Source organism: Cyprinus carpio, chromosome B3 (genome assembly GCF_018340385.1).
Source record: "Cyprinus carpio isolate SPL01 chromosome B3, ASM1834038v1, whole genome shotgun sequence".
In the NCBI taxonomy this organism is placed as follows: Eukaryota; Metazoa; Chordata; class Actinopteri; order Cypriniformes; family Cyprinidae; genus Cyprinus; species Cyprinus carpio.
Genome location: NC_056599.1, coordinates 40,063,856 through 40,087,312, shown reverse-complemented (window position 1 = coordinate 40,087,312; position 23,457 = coordinate 40,063,856). Strand labels below are relative to the sequence as shown.

General features: G+C 39.4%; 2 protein-coding genes across 2 annotated transcripts in view; both read left to right on the top strand.

Annotated features, from left to right (window-relative positions):
* Nucleotides 1-23,457, top strand: part of LOC122136623 (gastrula zinc finger protein XlCGF8.2DB-like) — a 210,312-nt gene that overhangs the window by 142,978 nt on the left and 43,877 nt on the right. The gene's annotated exons all lie outside the window — the stretch shown is intronic.
* On the top strand, nt 67-5,858 carry LOC109091876. Its single transcript, XM_042720998.1, has 9 exons — nt 67-93; nt 2,303-2,487; nt 2,606-2,708; nt 2,799-2,879; nt 2,961-3,080; nt 3,183-3,874; nt 3,983-4,182; nt 4,662-4,821; nt 5,349-5,858. Exons 2-9 carry the CDS (start codon nt 2,307-2,309, stop codon nt 5,357-5,359), a joined length of 1,548 nt encoding a protein of 515 aa, XP_042576932.1. The 5' UTR covers nt 67-93; nt 2,303-2,306; the 3' UTR covers nt 5,360-5,858.

Below are 23,457 nucleotides of genomic sequence, written 5' to 3'. Positions count from 1 at the left end.
TATTGGTAAATCTGGAATAGTTGAGGCATATTCAATGTTAATTTTGTTTTAATTTTTTTTACTGGAATGGGCAAGAAAACTTGACAGACTGTTTGGGGTATTTGGAGTTACAATGAGAGGAGCAATGTGAGAAGAGGGCATTTTTTTTGAACTAATTTTTTGTAGCAGGAAAGAGTTTGAAATAAATTATGCAGACAGCTTCAATGATGAAACTTCTATATGGTTTGAGGAGGAGTTTCAGAGCAGCAGAGATAGTGGGAATGAACAGATTCCAAAGGATAGGTTTCTGTCTGATGAGGAGGAAATGGATCATAGTGATGCATGCAGTGACACTATTGATGACTTGAAGGATTCTCTTGCTGACTGGGCCACTGAGTTTAGCATTCCCCTGATTGCGTTATCAGCCCTGCTCTGCATTTTACAAGTTCACCATCCCTCTCTGCCAAAAGATGGGTGAACATTACTTAAAACAAAAACAGCATACAAAATAGAAACTCTATCAGGTGGAATGTTTCACTACTTTGGAATACTAAGCTCGTTTTATGGACTGTTGAATAAGGTGTGGTCTGTTGTCCCAGATAGACACTTATTTAAATTACAGCTGAATTTTGACGGCCTACCCCTGTTTAAAAGCAGTAGTACTCAGTTTTGGCCCATTCTTGGTATGTTGCAGGGGTACAGTGAGAAACCAGTGCTGATTGGTCTTTTTTTGTGGCAACACTAAACCAAAGTCTTTGTCAAAGTATTTGCAACATCTGGTGTGTGAATTAAAGTCACTGAGCAGTGGGTTTGTTTTTCAGGGAAAGAGGTTCTTTTTGAACATCTGCTCTGTTGTATGTGACACTCCAGCCCAAGCCTTTGTCAAAGGAGTGAAATCACACTGTGCATACCATGGATGTGACAAATGTCACCAAATTGGTGTCCGTATAGGACATCGAATGACATTTCCTGATTTAAGTGCAAGACGTAGAACGGACGAATGCTTTAGACAAAATACAGATGTAGAACACCACCATGAACCCTCACCTTTAGCTGACCTTAATATTGACATGGTTGCCAGCTTCCCTTATGATTACATGCACTTAGTATGCTTAGGGGTTATGAGGCGTCTGCTTGATTTGTGGATGGGTCCTCCTGGACCCCTGCGTTGTCGTATGTCAAGCAGTCAAGCTTCCTTGATTTCAGAGAGACTACTTTCTTTGAGGGATTACGTTCCTTCTGAGTTCACTAGAAGACCACTTACACTGGGTGAAAAAAGTAGGTGGAAGGCCTCAGAATTTCGTCAGTTCCTGCTGTACACTGGACCTGTTGTACTGAAGGGTGTGTTAAAGTCTCAAATTTATGACAATTTCATGCTTTTGTCAATTGGCGTACACATATTACTGAGTTCAGAATATTGTTTGACGATGAACAATCTTGAACATATCTTTTGTTGAACATTTTGGTCAGCTTTATGGACAAGAATTTTTAGTTTACAATTTTCATGGTTTGGTCCATCTTTGTGAAGATGTAAAAATCCATGGTAATTTGGATTTATTTTCATCTTTTCCATATGAGAATTTCTTGGGTCATCTTAAAAAACTGGTTAGAGGCCCACGAAATCCTTTGACACAAGTGATCCGCAGGTTGTCTGAAATTGATGAAGCCAGCTCCAACTGTAATCTTAATGCAAAGACATCCAAAGATTATAAATTGGAACATACTGAAGGGCCAGTACCACAATTTTTCACAGGACAAGTAAAACAGTTTAAAGTGTTGTCCATGGATGGTGCAGTTATCAAAACTACAAATAGAGATTCCTGCATCAAAATAAAGAACAAGTTTGTGTTGGTTGAAAATATTATTGTTGATAGGGGAGTGGAATATTTTGTCGGTAGGGACTACAGATGCAAGGAATCATTCTTTGAATACCCTTTTGACTCTACAGAGTTGGACATCTTCATGGTTTCTAACTTGTCTTTGACACTTAAACATTTTCAGAGAGTGGAGAGTGTGCAAAAATATGTCAGACTGCCATTTCATGACAAGTTTGTTGTTATACCTTTGCTGCATTTAAACAAACCACACGGCAGCTATTGATTTACATTATACTTAAAATTGTTTTTGGTAGCATGCAGTTGTTTATGGGTCCAGTAAATCTGCAGTTTATATTTTGTTGCTTTCTTTGTATCTGCCGTAAATGTTGTGTGCAATTACAGTTCGCAAAAATAGTCTCTCTTCTCACGTTATCCACTCAAAAGTGTTCCTACAGATTATTTTGAAAAGGCATATAAATGACTAAATTACAATTTTATTTTGTTTAGACAATGTATCACATTGTGATTTTTGAAAAAACTAATGAAGTAGAAGTGGTGCCTTCCAATTGGGTCAAAGAAAATGAATGTATGTGGCCACCAAATAAAGTGGATGTTGTAAAAGCCACAAAAAATAAGGAGCAACCTGGTGAAGGATGGACTCCACACAGGGTCAGAATTATATTTACATCGAGTAAGTATTACTTTATAGATTGTGTGTTGAAATGTTTCAGATACGTTGGCCATATATATATATATATATATATATATATATATATATATGTATATATAATTATTGTAATCTTTTGTAGACAGTTACAGTGAGGCAAGATTAAAACTACCTGAAGCTGTCGAACACACAGACCTTGCAACAGATAGGGAGGATTCCCCAATTAAACCCAAACGAAGAAGAATGTAAGTTGTCTTTATTTGTAATCTATGATTATATTTAGTCAGTGTATTGTAAAATGTGGCAGATATGTAAGTAACAAAGTGATTCTTTAGGCCAAAGAACCTACTTTTTCCTGGAGAAGATGAGGATGAAGAAATCAGTGTTGATCAGTCAAAAGATAATGCAAAGAAAAGGTAAGTTTCCATTAATTTTCTTTTTTTTTTGTCTACTTATTTCTTACATGACATATAGCTTCTTTCTCTTTCTCTGAACAGAAAAGAAGAACTGCCTAGAGCTCCGAAGATCTTTCACTCATTTTCTTCTGACTCCCAAAGGATGCAGAAGACTGGATCTACTCAGAAGTCTGTGTTGGCCAAATCTAAGCCAACAAAATTGTAAGCAGTATAAGTTGTTATTTTGAGGAAGGTAATTGATTAATTTAACTTGTGAAAATGCCTAAAATGCTCTGTTCTAACTTTCTTCAAACCCCCACATAGTTTACCAAATATCCCTCCTAATTCCCAAAGTCGTCATACTTCTAATGTACCTAAGAGGACCCACACACATTCTGACCAGTCTCGAAGAAACCATGCAACTGCTGATCCACTTGAGAGGAGCCGCATTAACCCTGACCCGCTTCAGAGAAGCCGCACTTCTAACCAGCTTCAGAGATTCCACACAAGCTGTACTTCTCCAAACTTGTCTGACAATGATTGCACTCCACCTGACCTGCTTCAGAGAAGCCATGCTTCCCCTGATTCACAACCGAGAAATAGTGCAACTACTGAGCCATTTCAGAAGGTCCAGACTTCCTCTGATCCACTTCGAAGTGGCCACACAACTGCAGACGCAGTTCAGAGAGGCCGCAATTCCCCTGATCTGCTTCAGAGAGGCCACACAACTGCTGAGCCGTTTCAGAAAGTCCACACTTCCCCTGACCCGCTTCAAAGAAACCATGCAAATGCTGACCCGTTCCAAAGAAGCAACACTTCCCCTGACCTGCTTCAGAGAAGCTGTATTTCTCCTGACTTGTTTGAGATAGATTATACTCTCCCTGACCCTTTTCAGAGAAGTCACTCTCCCCCTGACCCACTGCAAAGAAGCTGCATTTCCCCTGATCGGCGTCAGAGAGGGATTGTTTATCACCAGCCACAAGGACTATTAAGACATCAAGCTGTTCTTGATACTTGTAAGTATTTGTTTATTGGGAAATGTGATACTATCGTGTACTACTTTTACATATTGTGTACCATATGGACTTAGGGGTGTTTATTTCGGTTTCTTGCTTTTGTTTCAGCCCTCCTGCGTAACATTCTCACAAATCAAGAGATCATGATGGACCAAATGAAGATAATCTATAGGACAGTTCAGGGTCTAAAATCTGTCAGTGAAGAAGACATAGGCCTTGAAGCAAACCTACTGCCAGTAGCTGATCTTCAGTCTCTGCAAAACTTGGAGGAGCGATTGATAAAATTTCCTGACTTTCAAAAGCAATTGGTAAGTCAGTTATATTCAAGACATATGTTTTGTTTAGGCTTACTAAAGGCATATATATATATATATATATATATATATATATATATATATATATATATATATATTTATTTATTTAAGTTTATTTATATATATATATATATATATATATATATATTTTTTTTTTTTTTTTTGTTTTTTTGTATGTTGTGAAAATTTAAAACTTAAGCTTGGATGAGTTGGTTTCTTTTGATGAACACAAAGAAGACATTTTGAGGAATTTTGGTAACCAGACAGTCAAAGGTAACATTGGTAAAAAAAAAAAAAAAGGATTGGAAGCCAGTGGTTACCATCTACTGTCTGGTTAACATTTAAAACAAATTCTGCTGTGTTCAACAGAAGAAAGAAACTCATAGAAGTGGAGGTGAGGAAATGATGGCAGAATTTATATTTTTGGTTGAACTATCCCTTAAGCCAGTGGTAAAATAAATGTTAATTCACAGATAAGCATGTTGGCAATGAAAGGTGGGACAGACACCAGAGATGGAGTTTGGAGAATAATGACAGCAACAATCACAAACTCCCTGGCCAAGAATATAAATATGCGTGGTGTTAATGGGAAGATCAGCTTTAAAAGCTTGCAGTTACGAAACATTGTTCTTGGTAAGTCTGTTGTGAGCATGACCACTTTTTTAAAAAAAATCTAATTAATTTAAAATTGTACAGTCTAAAACATTTTTTTGTATGCCCAGTACTTCAATTTCTACAACTGTTATTTTAAAACTGTATCATAATATAAAGTTTAAATTGACCAATGCAATAAGTAAGCAACTGTTTAAGATTATTAAATGCATTTTTTTGGGGGTGAAAATAAGATGTTATGCTTTGAATGCGTTACATTATCAGTACTTCAACGGTTCATTGGTTACTGTTTACACCACAGTTTCCATATATAAACATTTTTAAGGTTTTTGTTTCCTAAAATGGTCTTGTTTGTTAAAATACTGTTGTCAAAGTCTGACAAGCCAGTTAGTCAATCAATAGTGCCACATAAGCAATCATTTCCTGTATAAAATGTAACCAAAGCAACCTTATTTTAATTTGTTACCTACATTTATGTACAGTAGGTGGATGAATGTTTCTATATGTATGTTAATTTTGTATTATTAATTTAGTATTTTGTCTTTTAGCTGCTGTGTGAGAAAAAATCGCCTCACACAACATGCCACCGATCAGGAGATTGAATCAACCATTCAAAGATGGCTTCAGCTTGCTCCTGATCAAGATGGAGGAAGGAGAGAGCGCTTAAGGAAAAAAGAGGCCCAAATAGGATCACTTTCTCCCACACACGCACATTCTGATGTGTAAATTGTTTTAATTTGCTATATGTTTGTTTAGAGTAAATTAGATTATAATGTTCAAATTTCAGTACTAGATTTCTTTTAGGATTCATTTAGTTAGGTAGTTCATATAGCGTTCACACAGTTGCACAACTCTAGCTGTCCTTTCTTTTCTTTTTTTTGGCTTGTGCATTACTTAAGTATGTAAGCTTGAACATTTTGAAATTATATGCTCTTTTACGGGTTGTAATAAGATGTTACACTTCGAATGTACAAAATAAAATAGCATTCACACTGTTACACAATTCTAGGTGTAATATATATATATTTTTTGGCTGGTATTATTGTTAAATAAAATTTCAATTGAATAAAATATAGAATTTTTCTGTGCCTTATTTGTTCACATGGTTTGGGTAAGATTAGGCTGGGTTATGGCTCAGCTTTGGGGTTTCTGGTTAAAGGGTGGTGTTGATATGGTTAACTTATGGCTGAGTATTGGTACCAATAATAAAACATGTTTTGGCCCAGTTCAGGGCCAGTTAAGGGTGATTAACTGGCTGAGATTCGGGCCAGTTATGGCCCATGTGTGACCCTTGTCTTTAATCCAGTTCTGGGCCACCTCAGGGCCGTCATTCTTTGCGGTACTTGGGCCGAGGGAAAAGTGATTGTGTGGCCTGGAGCTGGGCCAGAAAAAAATTGCTATGTGGGTTGACAAAGAAAGTAATGTTATTCAGTCTCAGAATAAATATTGTGTATTTCTGGAGTTTGTTTCAAAATGTTATCAAATGTGGTCCGGGTCCTTGATGTAAAAATGTTTGAGAACCACTGCTCTACATAAACACTTTACATGTCTTTTCAGGGATTGTACCTACCACATTTGGACTGGGAGGACAGTGACCTGCCTGATGAGCTACACCATGGTGTCACTGTTCCTGAGATGGGCGATGTACTGAGTGATGAACTAATGGCAGCACTAAGGGCAGCCATAAATCCCCTGGGACACTCCCAATCACATGGCTCAGACATCTACCTACTTACTGTGCAGTATGTCCAGCACTTACAAGGCTTACAGTAAAACGTACTCCACAAAGGGCCTGATTCAATGCAATTGTAGCACAAATACACACTCACATTCTCTACATACATTTGGGTAACAAAAAGAACACTTATTTACAGAATAGTGCCCCTGCTAATAACTGGTTTGTAAGAGATGTTACAGTATAGGCCTATCATTTCTTTTCACACTAAAACCAAATAAATATTTCTGAATCAGTGAGGTTGTCTCATGTTTGATTTTTCTCTGTTTAATCAAATCAGACCAGCAGACATTCTCCCTGTTAGGACTGCCAGCGGCAGCAGGAAGCATAGCTTTACTCAAGCAGTGCTAGCAGCAGACTTTAAGACTTTCAGCTCTCTTAATGTTGTAATGAATGTTCAAACCAAACACAAGTAGATTTTTTTTTTTTTTATTGTAGTGTGAATACAATCTTAAAACATCTGGGGGGTTGCAACAACCAAAAAATACAATAACTTTCTGTTTAACTGACAACAACAAACAACCCAGGAGACTATGCCACGTGGTCACATCGGGGGAAATGTTGAAATAAAAGGTTTTGAAGGTGTCAGAAAGACGACAAAAAAAGACTAAAGAGAACCAAACTGGCTGCATCAGATTTTAGAGAGATGGGAAAAGAAGGACAGAGATAAAGGAGACATTTATTGACATGGCTCAGACATCTACCTCCCTGTTTGTGGAGGTAAAGGAGGTGTGGTCTTAAGTTTTATATCCATGACTGAACAAACTCTGAACAAAAACATGAATGAGAACTGCCTTTGAAAGAAGCTACATTTTAGCACTGCCATTATACCAATCCAAATCCAGTGTCACATGTTCGAAGGCAGTCAGTTCTTCCTTAAATACAGTGAAGTCTTGGTAGCGGACAGGAAGACGGAGAGTCTCAAAGCACGTGGAAGACTTTGGCAGACTACAGTTAGTCACCTCCAACGTGAGAGTAGATGTAGGAGCCTCCCATCCAACCCAGAACTTCATGAGTGCCTTCAGTTCATCACTGGATGCTACAAAATTGAAATATATAAATGCTCAAAATGATGGAGAATGCGTTTTTTATACACTTTGCTCATGGTTGTCAAATATATATATTTTTTGAAGAACAATGCCTAACAAGATTTTATCTGACAAGTATTGGCTATGTAGCTGATGCAAACACTAGATTTCATCATTACAGATACAATTCAGTTTTATAGAAAATGTTTTTAAACAAGCTAAAGAGCCATACAGTTGCATTTATGCAGTATAAAAAACCTGGCCAGTGTATTTTTTCCAGATATGCTATCAGACATTGTTTTTGATTTCTGGAAAGCATCTTTTTTCAGCTTATGAACAGAAAGATGGCTGAACATATTTGTATCTGGAAACCCTACACTGGCCAGGTTCTTTTGATAAACAGTATGACACTTTGATTTTTTTGTGAATAGTTGTGAATATAAAAAAGACTCTATAAGGGTTGTGAGATACAACCCAGATCTGGCATACAATTTTAATGTAACAAATGTATAAAATAATAACTACATTTATTGTCTTGTTTGCATAGGATTAGATAACCGATCCGATATTCTGTATCGGTATCGGGCTGATCCGGGCTTTTTGGCTGGATTGGATATTGGATCCAGGACTGATCCAATTCCGATACTGTGCATTAGCCGTGGTTGTTACTGACAAGCTATTAAAACAAAGTATTATAGGACATAAGTATTATAAAAGCACCATAAAAGTTTTTATGCACTATATTCAAAGTCTTCTTAATACACTCGATAGCTTCATGTGAAGGAACAAACGCACATTTAAAGATATTAAGTTCACGGAAACTCTGATCTGATTTTATAAAGTCTCAGTAAGCTGTTGGATGGATGCAGTTCACTATGTTGTTATGAACTTTCCATTGCGGAGCGAGGATTCCCATGATAGGATGCTTCTAGAGCATCAATTTTGCGCCCAGGAAGCGCATAAACGCATAAAAATTCATCTGAGATGTTGCTGCAACCACTTTCCTGGATTCTGACTGATTTGACATGGAATGAAGCCTCTATATTCTATGAGACACTGGCAGGAGAAGAACAGGGGTGTATTCCAGAAGGCAAGGTTAACTTACCGTGAACTAAACCCTGATCTCTCGGTTGATTAACCCCAAACCTTGCTTACTCGAGGTATGTGGTTCCAAAAACGCGTCCGGGAGTAAGTTCATTCAACTCAGAGTATGTTCCTGATTAAGACTCAAGACATTCTCAACAGAGCGACGAATCGACGAGTCACTATGGAAACGGACGCTAAGAAAAATGCGCGCCAAGCTGTTTCTTTCTTCTTCTTTTGTTCATTAGTTGTTTACATGCTTAGTGCATATCGCCACCTAATTGATGACCGTGATTTTTTTTCCATGTAATCTTTAATTTTTTGTTTTATGCTAATTATATATTAAGTTCATATCAGATATGTATTTTGATTTAGAATTTAGACATTATAGAAAATCCATGTGTGAGCTAATATAACATGTAATAAATAAAATAAATAAATATTTATAAGTTAAACATTACCTTGTCATAGTGTTTTATAATTTATACAGATAACTCTTATATATGGCTATAAAAGAAATAATCATATAAGAATAATGTTACCTTATTTATTACTTACATTAGTGCTTCCTCATTAACATATCAAAAAAAAAAAAAAAAAATAATATATATATATATATAATAGGCTATATTACATATTGTAATATTATATAATGTTGTGCGCTAACTGTCATGCCCACTGAAGGCTCGCTGAAGTGAACTAACCCTGGAACAGAAGCTGCTCCGGAGCAGGTTAAGTTCAGAGAGTGAGTTGCTATGACTACTAACATACCCTGAAAGTTACCTCCATTTTTGGAACCGAAAGTTGAGGTTATCCACTTACTTACTCTCAAACATACCCGGGTATGTCACATAACCTGCTTTCTGGAATACCCCCCAGGGTTGATTTGGAGGTCCAAACACACTGTTGCCATGAAAACAGACCGTTGCTATGGACGCGGAATGGACTATTTTCTTTAGCGGAAGCAATACAATCGTTTTTAAAATCAATAAACTCATACTAAACCAATTTTTTTTACTAAACCAATTTTTTTATTTTGTAGGTAGCTATGTAATAAGCGGGATAATGTATAGCGAGGCAGTTGTTATAGCGAATAACAACCCCTTCAGGCTGATTTTTCACCAGCAACGACTGCAAACTCACCTGTTGGCCGCTCATCGTGTTCAAAACGTCCCCCACGCTAGCGTTTCTTCTTCTCTTCTCTTTCCATGTCCGTGGTGGCACCAAGCAAGTCGGTAACAGCGCCACCTGCTGCTGTGGAGTGCGAATTACATGATCGTTTACTAGCATGTGTGTGGATCTGCAAGGTGGAAAATTAGTGCCTAAAGTCACGTGACAGTTTTTCGTACTACTAGAATTTTGTTTTTGTTTTGTTTTTTTTACTTGAAGGTTTTTTTTTTTATTTTACTTGAAGGGATTTTTTTTTTTGTACTTGAAAGATTTTAGTTTGTACTTGGAGGATATTTTTGTCATTGAAGAAATACGTTTCTTTGTATATGTAAAACATACTGTATTTGTTTGTGAATCATTGGGTGTGAGTAAAACACGTTTTGTGTGTGTGTGAGGTTTTGGCATGATTCTCACTCTATAGATGGGGTTAGGAAATGTTAAGCAGGTACCCGGGTGTTTCTCACGCATTATGTTTTGCTCAGCAGCCATGCTCACTTTTTGGAGGGAGTGAGAGGACAGTTTTCAAGTTAGGTGAGTTAAAATTTCTGTCACTTTTGTGTTTGTGTGGTCCATGATCCTAACTTTAGTGTGCTAGCAGCTTTTGTGTGATGGACTTTTGTGTAGACTAATGCCCAGTTATAATATTTGTGATTGCTGACTAGTGAGCTGTTGCTTGTTTGAGGTGAGTGATCTTTCGCAGTTTACTGGGTTATTTAGTTCTACTTCTGTGTGAGTAAATTTGCTGCTTCGTGTTTTTTTAGTTTGTACTAGTGTGGACCTGTGGTGTTAGTTGTACGTTTGTACAAATAGTGAAAGACTCCATTCGTGTTTTGTGCTTTTGTTGTTAGCACTTTAGTTTAGTTGGAGTTGAGTTCAGTAATGGCTTCTTTAGAGGATTTCCTAAAGGAACCTTCAGATGAGTTGCTTGAGTTTTTTACAAAAGATCAACTCTTGCAATTAGCCTCTCATTATAATATTACCATTACCAGTAGTGAGAAGCATTTAAAGGATAGTGTAAAGGACATCATCAGAAATGCTGGTTGAAAATGGTATTTTGAAAGTTAGGCCAGTTTCCTTACAACCCATGGTTGCTCCCTTGTCTGAAGCTACAATTCAGTTGAGACTTAAGGAGTTAGCTTTACAGGAGAAACAGCTGGAGGCTAGGGAGAGGAAAAGGCAATTTAAAGAGAAACAAATGTATCTTGAACATGAACGGTTTCTTAAGGAGTTTGTGTTAAAGACCGCTTCTGAAAGATCAACTCCTAGAAGTGATGTTCCTTTGTTTGATGTTGGTAGCCATATTAGGTTAGTGCCTCCCTTTTCTGAGAAGGATGTTGAGATATATTTTTCTCCCTTTGAACGTGTGGCGACCACATCTAAGTGGCCCAGAAATGTGTGGACTTTTACAAAGTGTTTTGGTAGGTAAGGCTCAGGAAGCTTAGTGTTGTTCTCAAGACTTAGAGCAGAATGATTATGATGAGGTTAAAGCAGCTATACTCAAGGCATATGAGCTACTTCCTGAAGCTTACCGCCAGCGCTTTAGAAGTTGTGTTAAACTTGCTCATCACACTTATGTTGAGTTCGCAAAGCAGAATGTTTTATCTGTGGTGTACATCTCAGAGGGTGGAAAGTAAGGAGCAACTTTGACACGTTATTTTGCTTGAAGAGTTTAAAAACTGTCTGCCTGAGGTCGTGTCTTTTTTTGAATGAGCAGAAGGCAGTAACTTTGGAGCAAGCTGCAATCTTGGCTGATGAGTTTATTTTAACTCATGAGGTAAATTTTGGTGACAAACAGGTGGAGTCTCAGGGTAAGGGCCAGTACAATAGGTCCCGATTTGGAAAGTTTCCTGCTTCATATTCTGTTAAGAAGTTGGCTAGTGACCATTCAGTTTCAGGAAGGGTCTGTTCTTATTGTAAAAGACCAGGTCATCTTATTGCAGACTGTCTTGTTCTAAGTAGGAAGCAGAAATTTACGAAAACTGTAGCATTAGTAAGTTCTCCAGTGTCACGTCTACCTCTGTCATCCTCACTTGCAGATGTTCCATCTGAGAAAGTGGAATGCAAGAATGGTGAGTTAGCTGGCTCATCATCATTCTTAATGGATGGTTTTGTATGTCTGTCTTCTGAGCCTGAATCTAGACAAGATATCAAGATCTGGAGAGATACTGGAGCTTTCCAATCTGTGATTCTCCAGGATGTCTTGTCTTTTAATGAAATGTCAGCCCAAGGTTCAGAAGTAATTGTTAAAGGCTTTGGTGGAGGATTTTTGTCTATGCCTTTGCATAATATTCATTTACAATCTGATCTAGTCTCTGGGGATGTTGTAGTTGCACTTTGTTCCCATATACCGATAGATGGGGTGTCCTTTACCACCAGCTAAATCGTTACCCCAAAACAGAGTACAAGCTGTTCTTGAAGTAACTTCCACTCCCTGCAAGCTAAACAGTCCAGGTGAGCTTGAATTGGCATATCCAGAGACATTCCCTGTTTGCGTTACAACTCGTGCCATGTCGGCTAAGCGGAATGTTGAAGGCAAGCCTTCAAATCAATCAGAGATTTTACTTTTGTGAAACTTCACATGTTTTGGAAAAATGTTTCCATCTCGTGAGCAGCTAATAGTTGAGCAAATGCAAGATCCCACCTTATCCCCAATGTTTGAAGATGAGGTACCAGATGAAACATTATTAAATGTATCTATAAGACCAAGATGGCGGCGCGTACACATCGCGAGGCTCAGCGTCTCTCCAGTTTTTTTGCAATTTTGCAGTATTTTTCCTGCTCATCTCGGGTCTGTTCGTACTGAACAGCTTTGTTTTAACACATCATACACCCGACGGGAGCTTTTGGATATCGGTGAGGACTTTTCCAACAGTTTTATCACCAATCTTCGACTCATCCCTGAGATCGCCAGAGCACCCGAGGCTACGCACTCTACCCGGCCGGGCGGACGTGCTCGCAGGCGGCGTCGAGATCATAAACAAAGGCGGGGTAAGCGCAGAGGTCTAAGAGCTAAGCTAAAGCTAACACCGCTCCGGCTCTCTTTACCGAGCATTTTCCTCGCTAATGTGCGGTCACTGGTGAACAAAATGGATGAGTTACGACTTCGCATCACCCACAGTAAGAGACTTTTGGACTGCATTGTCTTGGTTTTCACAGAAACATGGCTACACAATGACGTACCCAATAATGCTATTGAGCTAGCCGGACGCTACACGCTCCGGGCAGATAGAACAGCAGATGACTCTGGCAAGACAAGAGGTGGTGGATTGTGCATTTATGTTAACAAAGCTTGGTGTACGAACACTGTCATTGTTGGGAGACACCACTCAGCTAACCTAGAGTTTCTCATGGTTAAATGTAGACTTTTTTATCTGCCGCGGGAGTTCACTTCCACCATAATAACTGCAGTCTATAGTCCACCGGATGCTAATGCCAAGCTTGCTTTGAACGAACTTCATGCAGCCATTAGTAAACAACAGACTGCTCACCCGGAGGCTGCTTTTATTGTCGCGGGTGATTTTAATCACTGCAATTTAAAGACAGTGCTCCCCAAATTTCACCAGCATGTTTCCTGCCACACCAGAGGAGACAAAACTTTGGATCATGTTTACACAAACATTGATGGAGCTTACATCGCGACCCCCCTCCCCCACCTCGGACAGTCTGATCACCTTTCTTTGTTTCTCACGCCCAAGTATTCACCCCTCATCAACCGTGTGAAGCCATCAGTGAAGACCATCAAAGTGTGGCCAACTGGAGCAGACTCTTTACTTCAGGACAGGTTTCAACACATTGACTGGAGTATGTTTGCTTCTCAGGCTGCCTGTGGCTCTCACACGGACATTATTATCTATACCTCCTCTGTACGGAATCACATCAACACCACCATTGACAGTGTTACAACAGAAAAACAGATAACAACATACCCTAATCAGAAGCCATGGATGAACAAGGATGTGCGAATTCTGCTGAAAGCCCGCAACACTGCCTACAGGTCAGATGACGCTCAGGACTACAGTAAATCCAGGGCTAACCTGAAAAGGGGCATCAAAAAGTCCAAGTACTGCTACAAGCTGAAGGTAGAGGAACACTTTTCCAACTCTGACCCCCGACGCATGTGGCAGGGCATCCAGATCATCAGTGACTACAAGTCAAGTAACTCCACTCCAACGGTCATGGACGTCTCCTTCCTTAACGAGCTAAATGACTTTTATGCTCGCTTCAACAGCGACAGCAAGGAGACGGCCACCAAAACCACACACTCAGCAGATCACCAACCTCTCAAACTCACCTCCACAGATGTCCACACTGCATTGAGCCGGATCAACGCACGCAAGGCTGCCGGCCCGGACGGCATTCCTGGACGTGTGCTTAGAGCATGTGCAGAGCAGCTTGCAGGGGGCTTCACAGACATTTTCAACCTGTCCCTCACCCAAGCAACTGTGCCAACATGTTTTAAGTCCACATCCATTGTGCCAGTCCCGAAACACTCCTCCCCGATGTGCCTGAATGACTATCGCCCCGTAGCACTCACACCCATCATTATGAAGTGCTTTGAGCGATTGGTCCTAGCACACCTCAAAGACTGCCTCCCACCCACACTGGACCCACATCAATTTGCCTACCGCAGAAATAGGAGCACAGAGGATGCAGTATGCACAGTGCTGCACTCTGCACTCACACACTTGGACAATAACAACACATATGTTTGGATGTTGTTTGTTGACTTCAGTTCAGCATTTAACACTGTCATTCCCTCCAAGCTGACCACAAAACTTGGAGACCTGGACATTAATACCTCCCTATGCAACTGGATCATGGACTTTCTGACCAACAGACCTCAGCATGTTCGGTCAGGCCACACCCACTCCACCACCATCACACTTAACACCGGAGTACCACAGGGCTGTGTGCTGAGCCCATTCCTCTACTCCATGTACACCCACGACTGCAAGCCTGTGCATGGATCCAACCACATGATTAAGTTTGCAGATGACACCACTGTGATTGGCCTCATCAGAGACAACAATGAGACTGCCTACAGGGAGGCGGTACAGCACCTGGCCACATGGTGCGCTGACAATAACCTGCTCCTTAACACCAGCAAGACAAAGGAGCTCATTGTGGACTTCAGGAAGAAGAAAGGAAGCACGCATGACCCCATCCACATTAACGGGATGGTTGTTGAACGTGTCTCCAGCTTCAAGTTCCTGGGAACCACCATCTCTGAGGACCTGTCCTGGACCACAAACACCTCCAGCATGGTCAAGAAGGCTCACCAACGCCTCTTCTTCCTCAGGAAACTGAAGAAGAACCAACTGTCTTCAGCCATAGTGGTGAACTTTTACCGGTGTGTGATCGAGAGCATCCTGACCAGTTGTATTACAGTCTGGTATGGGAACTGCTCGGTGGCTGACCGCAAAGCACTGCAGAGGGTGGTGAAAACTGCCCAACGCATCACAGGAACACCACTTCATGCTATTGAGGACATCCAGAGGAAACGCTGTCTACGTCGAGCTCGCAGCATTCTTAAGGACTCCTCTCACCCTGACCATGGACTGTTTAACCTCCTGTCCTCCGGGAAGCGCTTCAGGAGCCTCCGGACAAGGACCAGCAGATCCAGGAACAGCTTTTTCCCTACAGCTGTCTCCTTGCTGAACTCTGCCCTCTGACACCCCCCACACCATACACACAGACTCCTCCCCCACTTCATCACTACATCTGACCGATTTATTTATTATTATTTATTACAACAACAAAACAGTAAACTTGCTATTACTTGCACTACTGTCTGTTCATCCAGATACACTGAATAACCCATTTGCACACTGAAATATTTCTATGCACTTTACGTTCCATTGCAATAGTGTAAATTGTTCATATGTTCATAGTTCTGCCTATAGTGTATATACACTTTCACATATTCCATCTGTATAGTATGTTCATAGTACACCTATTTGTATATCATGCTGATAGTATTTAAAATTTAAATCTGTAAATTATGTCCATAATACTTATCTGTATAGTTATTGTACATATTGTAGACCTTGTATATTCTGTACTTACTGCTTATTGCACTTCTGGTTAGATGCTAACTGCATTTCGTTGCCTTGTACCTTACATGTGCAGTGACAATAAAGTTGAATCTAATCTAATCATCTAATCTAAATGTATCTTCTGGCTATTTTGTTAGTGATGGGGTTTTGATGAGAAAGTGGACAGATCCAAAAATGTCAAGTCAGGATTATTAGAGTTGTGTGTTTCAAGTGGTGGTTCCAAAAGTTTATCGATCTGATATTTTGTATCTTGCTCATGATCATTGTCTATCTGGCCACTTGGGTATTAGAAAAAAACTTTGGATTGTGTGTTACAGCATTTTTTCTGGCCTAGAGTAAGGTCAGATGTGGCTCAGTATTGTAGATCATGTCATGTTTGTCAGATTATAGGTAAACCTAACCAGTCTATTCCAGCAGCTCCATTACATCCCATTCCTGCCATTGGTGAGCCATTTGAACATGTTTTGATTGATTGTGTTGGACCTCTCCCGCGTACCAAATTGGGTAATCAGTATCTTCTCACAATTATGTGTGCAGCAACAAGGTTCCCTGTAGCTGTCCCTTTGCGTAAGGTTACGGCCCCTGCTGTTTCTAGAGCCCTTGTTAAGATTTTCACAGTGTTTGGGTTACCAAGAGTAGTTCAGTCGGATCAAGGGTCTAATTTCATGTCTCGTCTTTTCTCCCAGGTGTTGAAACAGTTGTCTATTCAGCATAACACCTCATCTGCATATCATCCAGAGTCACAGGGTGCACTAGAGAGATTCCACCAAACTCCCAAAACTATGCTGAAAACCTACTGCAAAGAGTTTGAGAGAGACTGGGATGATGGTGTTCCACTACTCCTCTTTGCAGTTAGAGAGGTGGTTCAGGAATCTCTTGGTTTCAGTCCAACTGAGCTTGTGTTTGGCCATACTGTGAGGGGGACCTTGAAATTAGTGAAGGAGAACTGATTAGCTTCTGAACATTCGACTCCTATTAACCTCCTGGATTATGTGTCTAATTTTCATTTTAAACTCGGTAGGGCCTGTGAATTGGCCAAAGAGAGTTTAAAAGCAGCTCAGGAGAAGATGAAGACATGGTATGATCGAAAGGCTAAGCATCGGGTATTTTCTTCAGGAGACCAAGTGCTTGTACTTTTACCAATACCTGGGTCTGTGTTTCAGGCTCAATATAGTGGGCCATACATCATTGAACAGAAGGTTGGTGAGTGTAATTACCTAGTTAAGACTCCAGATCGTAAAAGGAAAACCCGTATGTGCCATATTAACTTACTTAAGCCTTATATTGACCGTAATCAAACTGTATGTGCAGAGGTCAAGGCTTTGGCTGTACAAAATGTTTCATCTACTGAGACAGAAGGAAGTGTTGCTGACTCTGGGGTTGCTCAGGGTAGATTGTCATATTCTAAAATTTTGGCTGATTTGGATTCTCATTTGTCTAATTTAAATCCTTCTGAGCGTACTGATATTATCCAGTTGATTTGTCAACATTTGGCTCTGTTTTCTGATGTTCCAACTTGTACTAATGTTCTAGAGCATGACACTGATGTGGGTCAAGCTACCAGGATGTGAGGCTTACCTTGACAATGTGGTTGTTTATAGTTCTTCCTGGTCTCAACACTTAACCCAGCTTGAGGATGTGTTCAAGCGGTTAAAGGCTGCAAACTTTGAACCTCTACAAGTGTGAGTTTGGAAAAGCCACCGTAACTTATTTGGGCAAAGTTGTTGGCCATGGACATGTGTCTCCAATAGGAGCAAATGTAGAGGCCATTGTGAACTTTCCCGTGCTGTCTCCACAGAGGGAATTAAATCGGTTTTTGGTTATGGCAGGATATTACAGGAGTTTCTGCATAAATTTTGCTATGGTTGCCGCATGTCATGGATTTGCCAGGTCCTCCTGCACTCACAACCAATTATCCCAGATCACAATCACCTGACTTTTAAGATGCAGCACCTGTCATTCCTCATCACACACTCACTACAAAAGCCAGCCACAAACACACTGTCTGGTCTTGTCTATGTTGTCATTCCTCATCACACACTCACTACAAAAGCCAGCCTTACCTCTTGGAGGATTCTGTCGTCGTCGTCAAGTGGATACTTCGGAAAACCAACTACCTTTCTACCTCTGGAGTGTGTCTGTGTGCCTGTGGCTTCTCCCTGGACTGCCATTCATCTCTCATTTGCCAGATATTCCTATCCTTCCAATAAACTGTTCTGACTTTCCTATCCTTCCATGGAAGGATAGGAATATCTGGTGACACTGCATCTTTGACAAATTTGCTTAGTCCTAAGGTTCCTTTTGTCTGGACTGAGTTATGTCAGGATGCCTTTGACAATCTGAAAGCCTTGTTGAGTAGTTCTCCTATTCTTGTTGCTCCTGATTTTAGCCAGCCCTTTAAGCAACTGTGGATGCTAGTGACTTTGGTGTGGGTGTGGTTCTGCTCCAAGATGATTCAATGGGACTCGAGCATCCTGTGTGCTATTTTTCAAAGAAATTTGATGTCCATCAGAAACACTATTCTATAATTGAAAAGGAGGCTTTGGCCCTTATTCTTGCTTTGAATCATTTTGATGTTGTATGTTTCATCTTGTGTTTCACTAATTGTGTACACTGATCATAATCCTCTAGTTTTCCTAAACAGCATGAGAAATTCCAATCAGCGGTTAATGCGATGGAGTTTATTTTTGCAGGGTTATGATCTTAAACTCTATCACATTCGTGGAAATGATAATGTATTGGCAGATGCCTTATATAGGTCATAAGTGTCAGTTTGTTATTGTACATGTTAGTGTACTATAGCAACATTTTAAGGGGGGAGAGTGTTATGTGGGAGTGTTCTAACTTGTGTTTTGTTGCAGTTACTCAGTAGCTCACCTGCACTCAACGGGTTAATTGACATCACCTGAAAGGAGCCATTTTTAAACACCAGGTGCATTCTCTCTCTCTCTCTCTCTCTCTCTCTCTGGTCCTACAGCCAGCTCGGCAGTAGCTGGGCTTGTTTTGTCACAGTCCCTTTTTTTCTTCTTCGTTTTGTTATTAATAAACCTTATTTTATTTGATAAACTTGTTTTGTGTCCTTGATGTTGCTTCCCTAGAGCCAGGGTTGTAACAGTGGGCACTCTTAATTATATTTGGTAATTGTGTTTTAAATGTTTTTTCGAATTTGGAATGCATTTTAAGAATACTCTTCCCATCGACTGGTCAAAATCCACAACACCGCTGTGTAGCGTATGAGCAGTTCATTCATTCATTGGTTCTGAATTAATGAATCATGGCTCGTTGAATCTAAAACCATGCACATTCCTTGGCTAAAAAAAAACCAAGCCTTTAAGCCCCTGAACTCATGCAGGTAAATCAAACTCTCTGCAAGGAGGCCTGGTGCCAGCATGGCTGGGTTTAAATTCCTGACCAAGCCATAAAACTTTATTACTCAACTGGAAAAACAGAAAAAGCCCAGCTCGCTAGGAATTCTTGTAAGGAACAAGGAAAGTAAATGTATTCTAGATGCATTGACTGTATTTCCTTTCTGTGCTTAGATGTCTTCCATATCAAATTGGAGTATCTGCAATTTTATCGTGTGTTAATCAAACTTTAAATGTGTGTAATTCCGCATATGAATGTAACTTTATGTTTCTCCTACCTTTACCTGTCATTCTTGGTATCTGTTTAACCGTCTTGCTTTGACCGAACCACTCATACATAGGAAATTACAGTAAAATGTATTATTCTGGAATTACCATCTTGCTGGAATATAATTGCTGAATTCAGACAACACCATAACTCACTCGAGTGGGTGTCTCCCCAGAGACAAAGGAACTTTTTCCCGCTTCAGATCATGGACGTTCATTGGTTGTTCGCCGCGAACAGAGGCGTGAACCCAGTCGCTCCATAAGAGACTGACACAGAGACGTTCTCGTTGCACTTTTGTTTCGCCACTTCGTCTGAGAGAACGTCTGTCGCGATGGCTCCTTAGGGAGCTTTCATCTCCGTTTTTCTTTTCTTTTCTTTACTAAGTTTTATTCTCATATTCGCCTCTCCCGACACGAGGGAGACGAACTCTTAATCATTCCCTTGGTAACTCCACGTTCGTTGAACCTTTGAAACTTCACGCGAGTCTGTTCGCCCCGGAAGACACGAGAGAACACGCTCAGCTCCAACAGATGACACACGCATGCTCGTCTTTAGCAGGCCCAAAGATACCCACATGCAAGTATTATTTCCTATAGAGATTTCAAACGCTGCTTAAGGTTGTCTATTCCTTTTTTCAAGGTGATCTGATTCCTTGTTGTTTTTTCAAAAGGTTACTGTATGTGATTTTGCCATACTGCGCGATCATCCCATATAATCTACGTTAGCCTATTTCTCTCTCACCTTCTCTCGCTCACCCTTTCACTCTCTCTCTCGCTCTCATTTGTTATTCGTTTTTGTATTGTATTTGTTTTTACTGTTTGTATTGTTATACGCATATTTACTCTGTGTGAATCGTAGTTTGATGTATTATTAGTTCAATTATTAAAAGCCAATATATATTCATGATTGCTTCTGTCTAATATGCTCACATTACGAAGTCAATGAAATGTTTGATCTTAGCTACAAAGCTTATTTGTTACTTTTCAGTAACCTAAATTTTATAAGGACGGGGAGAATGGTTTCATGGCCAGAAACTATTTTTCCTGGAATTATAAGAAGTGATAACTTTATTGAAAGTTGATAAGTTAATCTTACGGCCGTTTGCTGGACAAACCACTGTTTGATTTGCATTAATTCCCAGTAAAAAATATCACGTTAATTGACATGAAGAATGGAATATTGACATATTAATGAGTAACTTACAGTGCCTTGTAATGAGTTATAGATATATACAATTGACCTATTTTTTATCTTCAATAATTTTAATGTAACTGTCAGACAAGATATATATTTTAATCATATTCCTGATTAATTATTAAAATTCCCTATATATCATTTGAGCTAACGTTAACGTACTACCCAGTGCGGCTACAGCTGTTTGCTGCTTGAAAGAGCTTGTGCGCTTTGATGTAAACAAGCACACCTGAGAAGCACATGGGGAACACGTGAGAGATGCGCTGATTGAAATCACATTCACTCTCTGACACCAGATGGCGCTAAACAGCAGAAAATGCAGCCGTTACCCTGGAAACTTCATAAATAAAGCAGCTGCACTATTTTCAAAAACATAATTAAATAATTTTAAATATGGTGTTCATCACAGCACCAAATACTTAAATATTTAGACTTAAATATTTATTTATATTTATTTTCAAACTTTTTTTCTTCATTTTAGTCTGGATTTTGATTTTAAATGTTTTTTTTTTTTATTTTTTTTTATTATTTACTTTAGTTTTTGTTTGTATTTGTTTTGATTCTTAATGAAAAAATTCTTCTGAACATTCATTAATCTTAGGTATTCTAATATTTAATTACACATTGTTAAAATCAAAAGTTGCAACTGTGTTATTTAAAGAGCTAACATGAACTAAGACTTGTATTTTTTAACAAAGATTAATAACTTCTCTAACATTCACAATGAGCAATAGCTACATTTGTTTAAATTTCATGATTGTGTTAAGTAACAGTTAGCTAATCAATAACTAATATGTTCTGTCATACCTCCTGAAGAACTACTATTAATTATCTACTAGTTAAGTTTCAAGAAATATAACTATAAATGAACTAGTATTGAACATAATTGAATAGTCCATATAATAATCAGGTTGTGTCCCACAAATCAAGTACTTGAGTTAAAGTACAGATACCCCCATAAAAATATTTACTCCAGTAAAATTATAAGTAGGCCTATTCATTTTCAAAATTACTTGAGTAAAAGGACAAGTACAAAGTACTACTACAGTAACAATTTTGTTACAGTCCACTTATTAGCATTTAATGGAAATGAAATATGCATTTTGTTTCATTCTAAATGTTGAACTTTTGATTATAAATGTTTGTTAAATTAGTTTAAGTGTGGGCAGTATGCATGTTAAAATGGAATTAAATATGCTGTATAAAGAAATGTTCTTATCTGAAATAAAGATTGTGTCGAAACAAGTTGTGTCGTGTATTTTACAAAGTTTATGATTACTTTAATAGGTTTTTTTAGAGTGTATGTTCGAGTCAAAATGTAGTAATTATTATTTACTAATAGGTTCACTTTAGAATACTGTTTCAGGTTCCAAGTAATTCCTGTGGAATTATCTGATTCTTTATTAATTACTGAAAAAGTTCTGCAAAATCCTGGAAGGACTAGTTATGAAGCACTAAAAGATGAGTTGGGTCTACAGATAAATCAGGAAAAGATGAAGTACACGTTAATGACCCACAGAGAAAATGGTGCACTGCAGGCAGAGGTAGAACTTGACAAGGATAGGTTTAAAATTACTAACCAATTTAGATATCTTTGTGCACAGATATCCAACAGCAGTAATGTGACAGAGGAGGTGGCAACAAGGTTAGCAGCTGGAAACAGGAACTATTTTGCCCTTCTTAGATTTATGAAAAGTAGAACAATAAACCGGGAAACTAAAGCGAGGGTATACCTTACCATGATACGTCCAGTTGTCCTGTTTGGATCAGGGACATGGACACTAACAACTCGAGATGAAGAGCTGTTACGCTGCTGGGAGAGAAAAGTGCTACGTCGTATTTTCGGACCTCTATGTATGGAGGGTAGATGGAAATTTCGCTGCAATGCTGAAGTTAACGAATTATATGGGGGAGGCCACATCTAGTCAGCGAGATCCGCAAAGGAAGATTGAGGTGGCTTGGTAGTATAGAAAGGATGCTGGATGAAAGAGCAGCAAATAAGGTATACCAAGGAAAGCCAGGAGGTAGACGTTTAAGAGGACGCCCCAGACTGAGGTGGCAAGATCAGGTGTAAGACAACCTCAGACATATGGGAGTCAGAAGATGGAGGACAGTTGTTGCAGTCTGCCTCCACCGAGATACCGTGATGAGATCCTGAGGCCCATTGTTGTGCCATTCATCCACGTCCATCACCTCATGTTGCAGCATGATAATGCACGGCCCCATGTAGCAAGGATCTGTACACAATTCCTGGAAGCTAAAACATCCCAGTTCTTGCATGGCCAGCATACTCACCGGACATGTCACCCATTGAGCATGTTTGGGATGCTCTGGATCGAAGGGCACAACAGCGTGTTCCAGTTCCTGCCAATATACAGCAACTTCACACAGCCATTGAAGAGAAGTGGACCAACATTCCACACAGGCCACAGTCAACAACCTGATAAACTCTATGTGAAGGAGATATGTTTGCACTGTGTGAGGCAAATGGTGGTCACACCAGATACTGACTGGTTTTCGGACCACCCCAATACAGTAAAAACAGCACATTTTAGAGTGGCATTTCATTGTGGCCAGCCTAAGGCACACCTGTGCATTAATCATGCTGTCAAATCAGCATCTCTATATGCCACACCTGTGAGGTTGATGGATTATCTCGGCGAAGGAGAAGTGCTCATTAATTATTTGAGAGAAATAGGCCTTTTGTGTACATAGAAAAAATCTTAGATCTTTGAGTTAAGCTCATGAAAAATGGGGG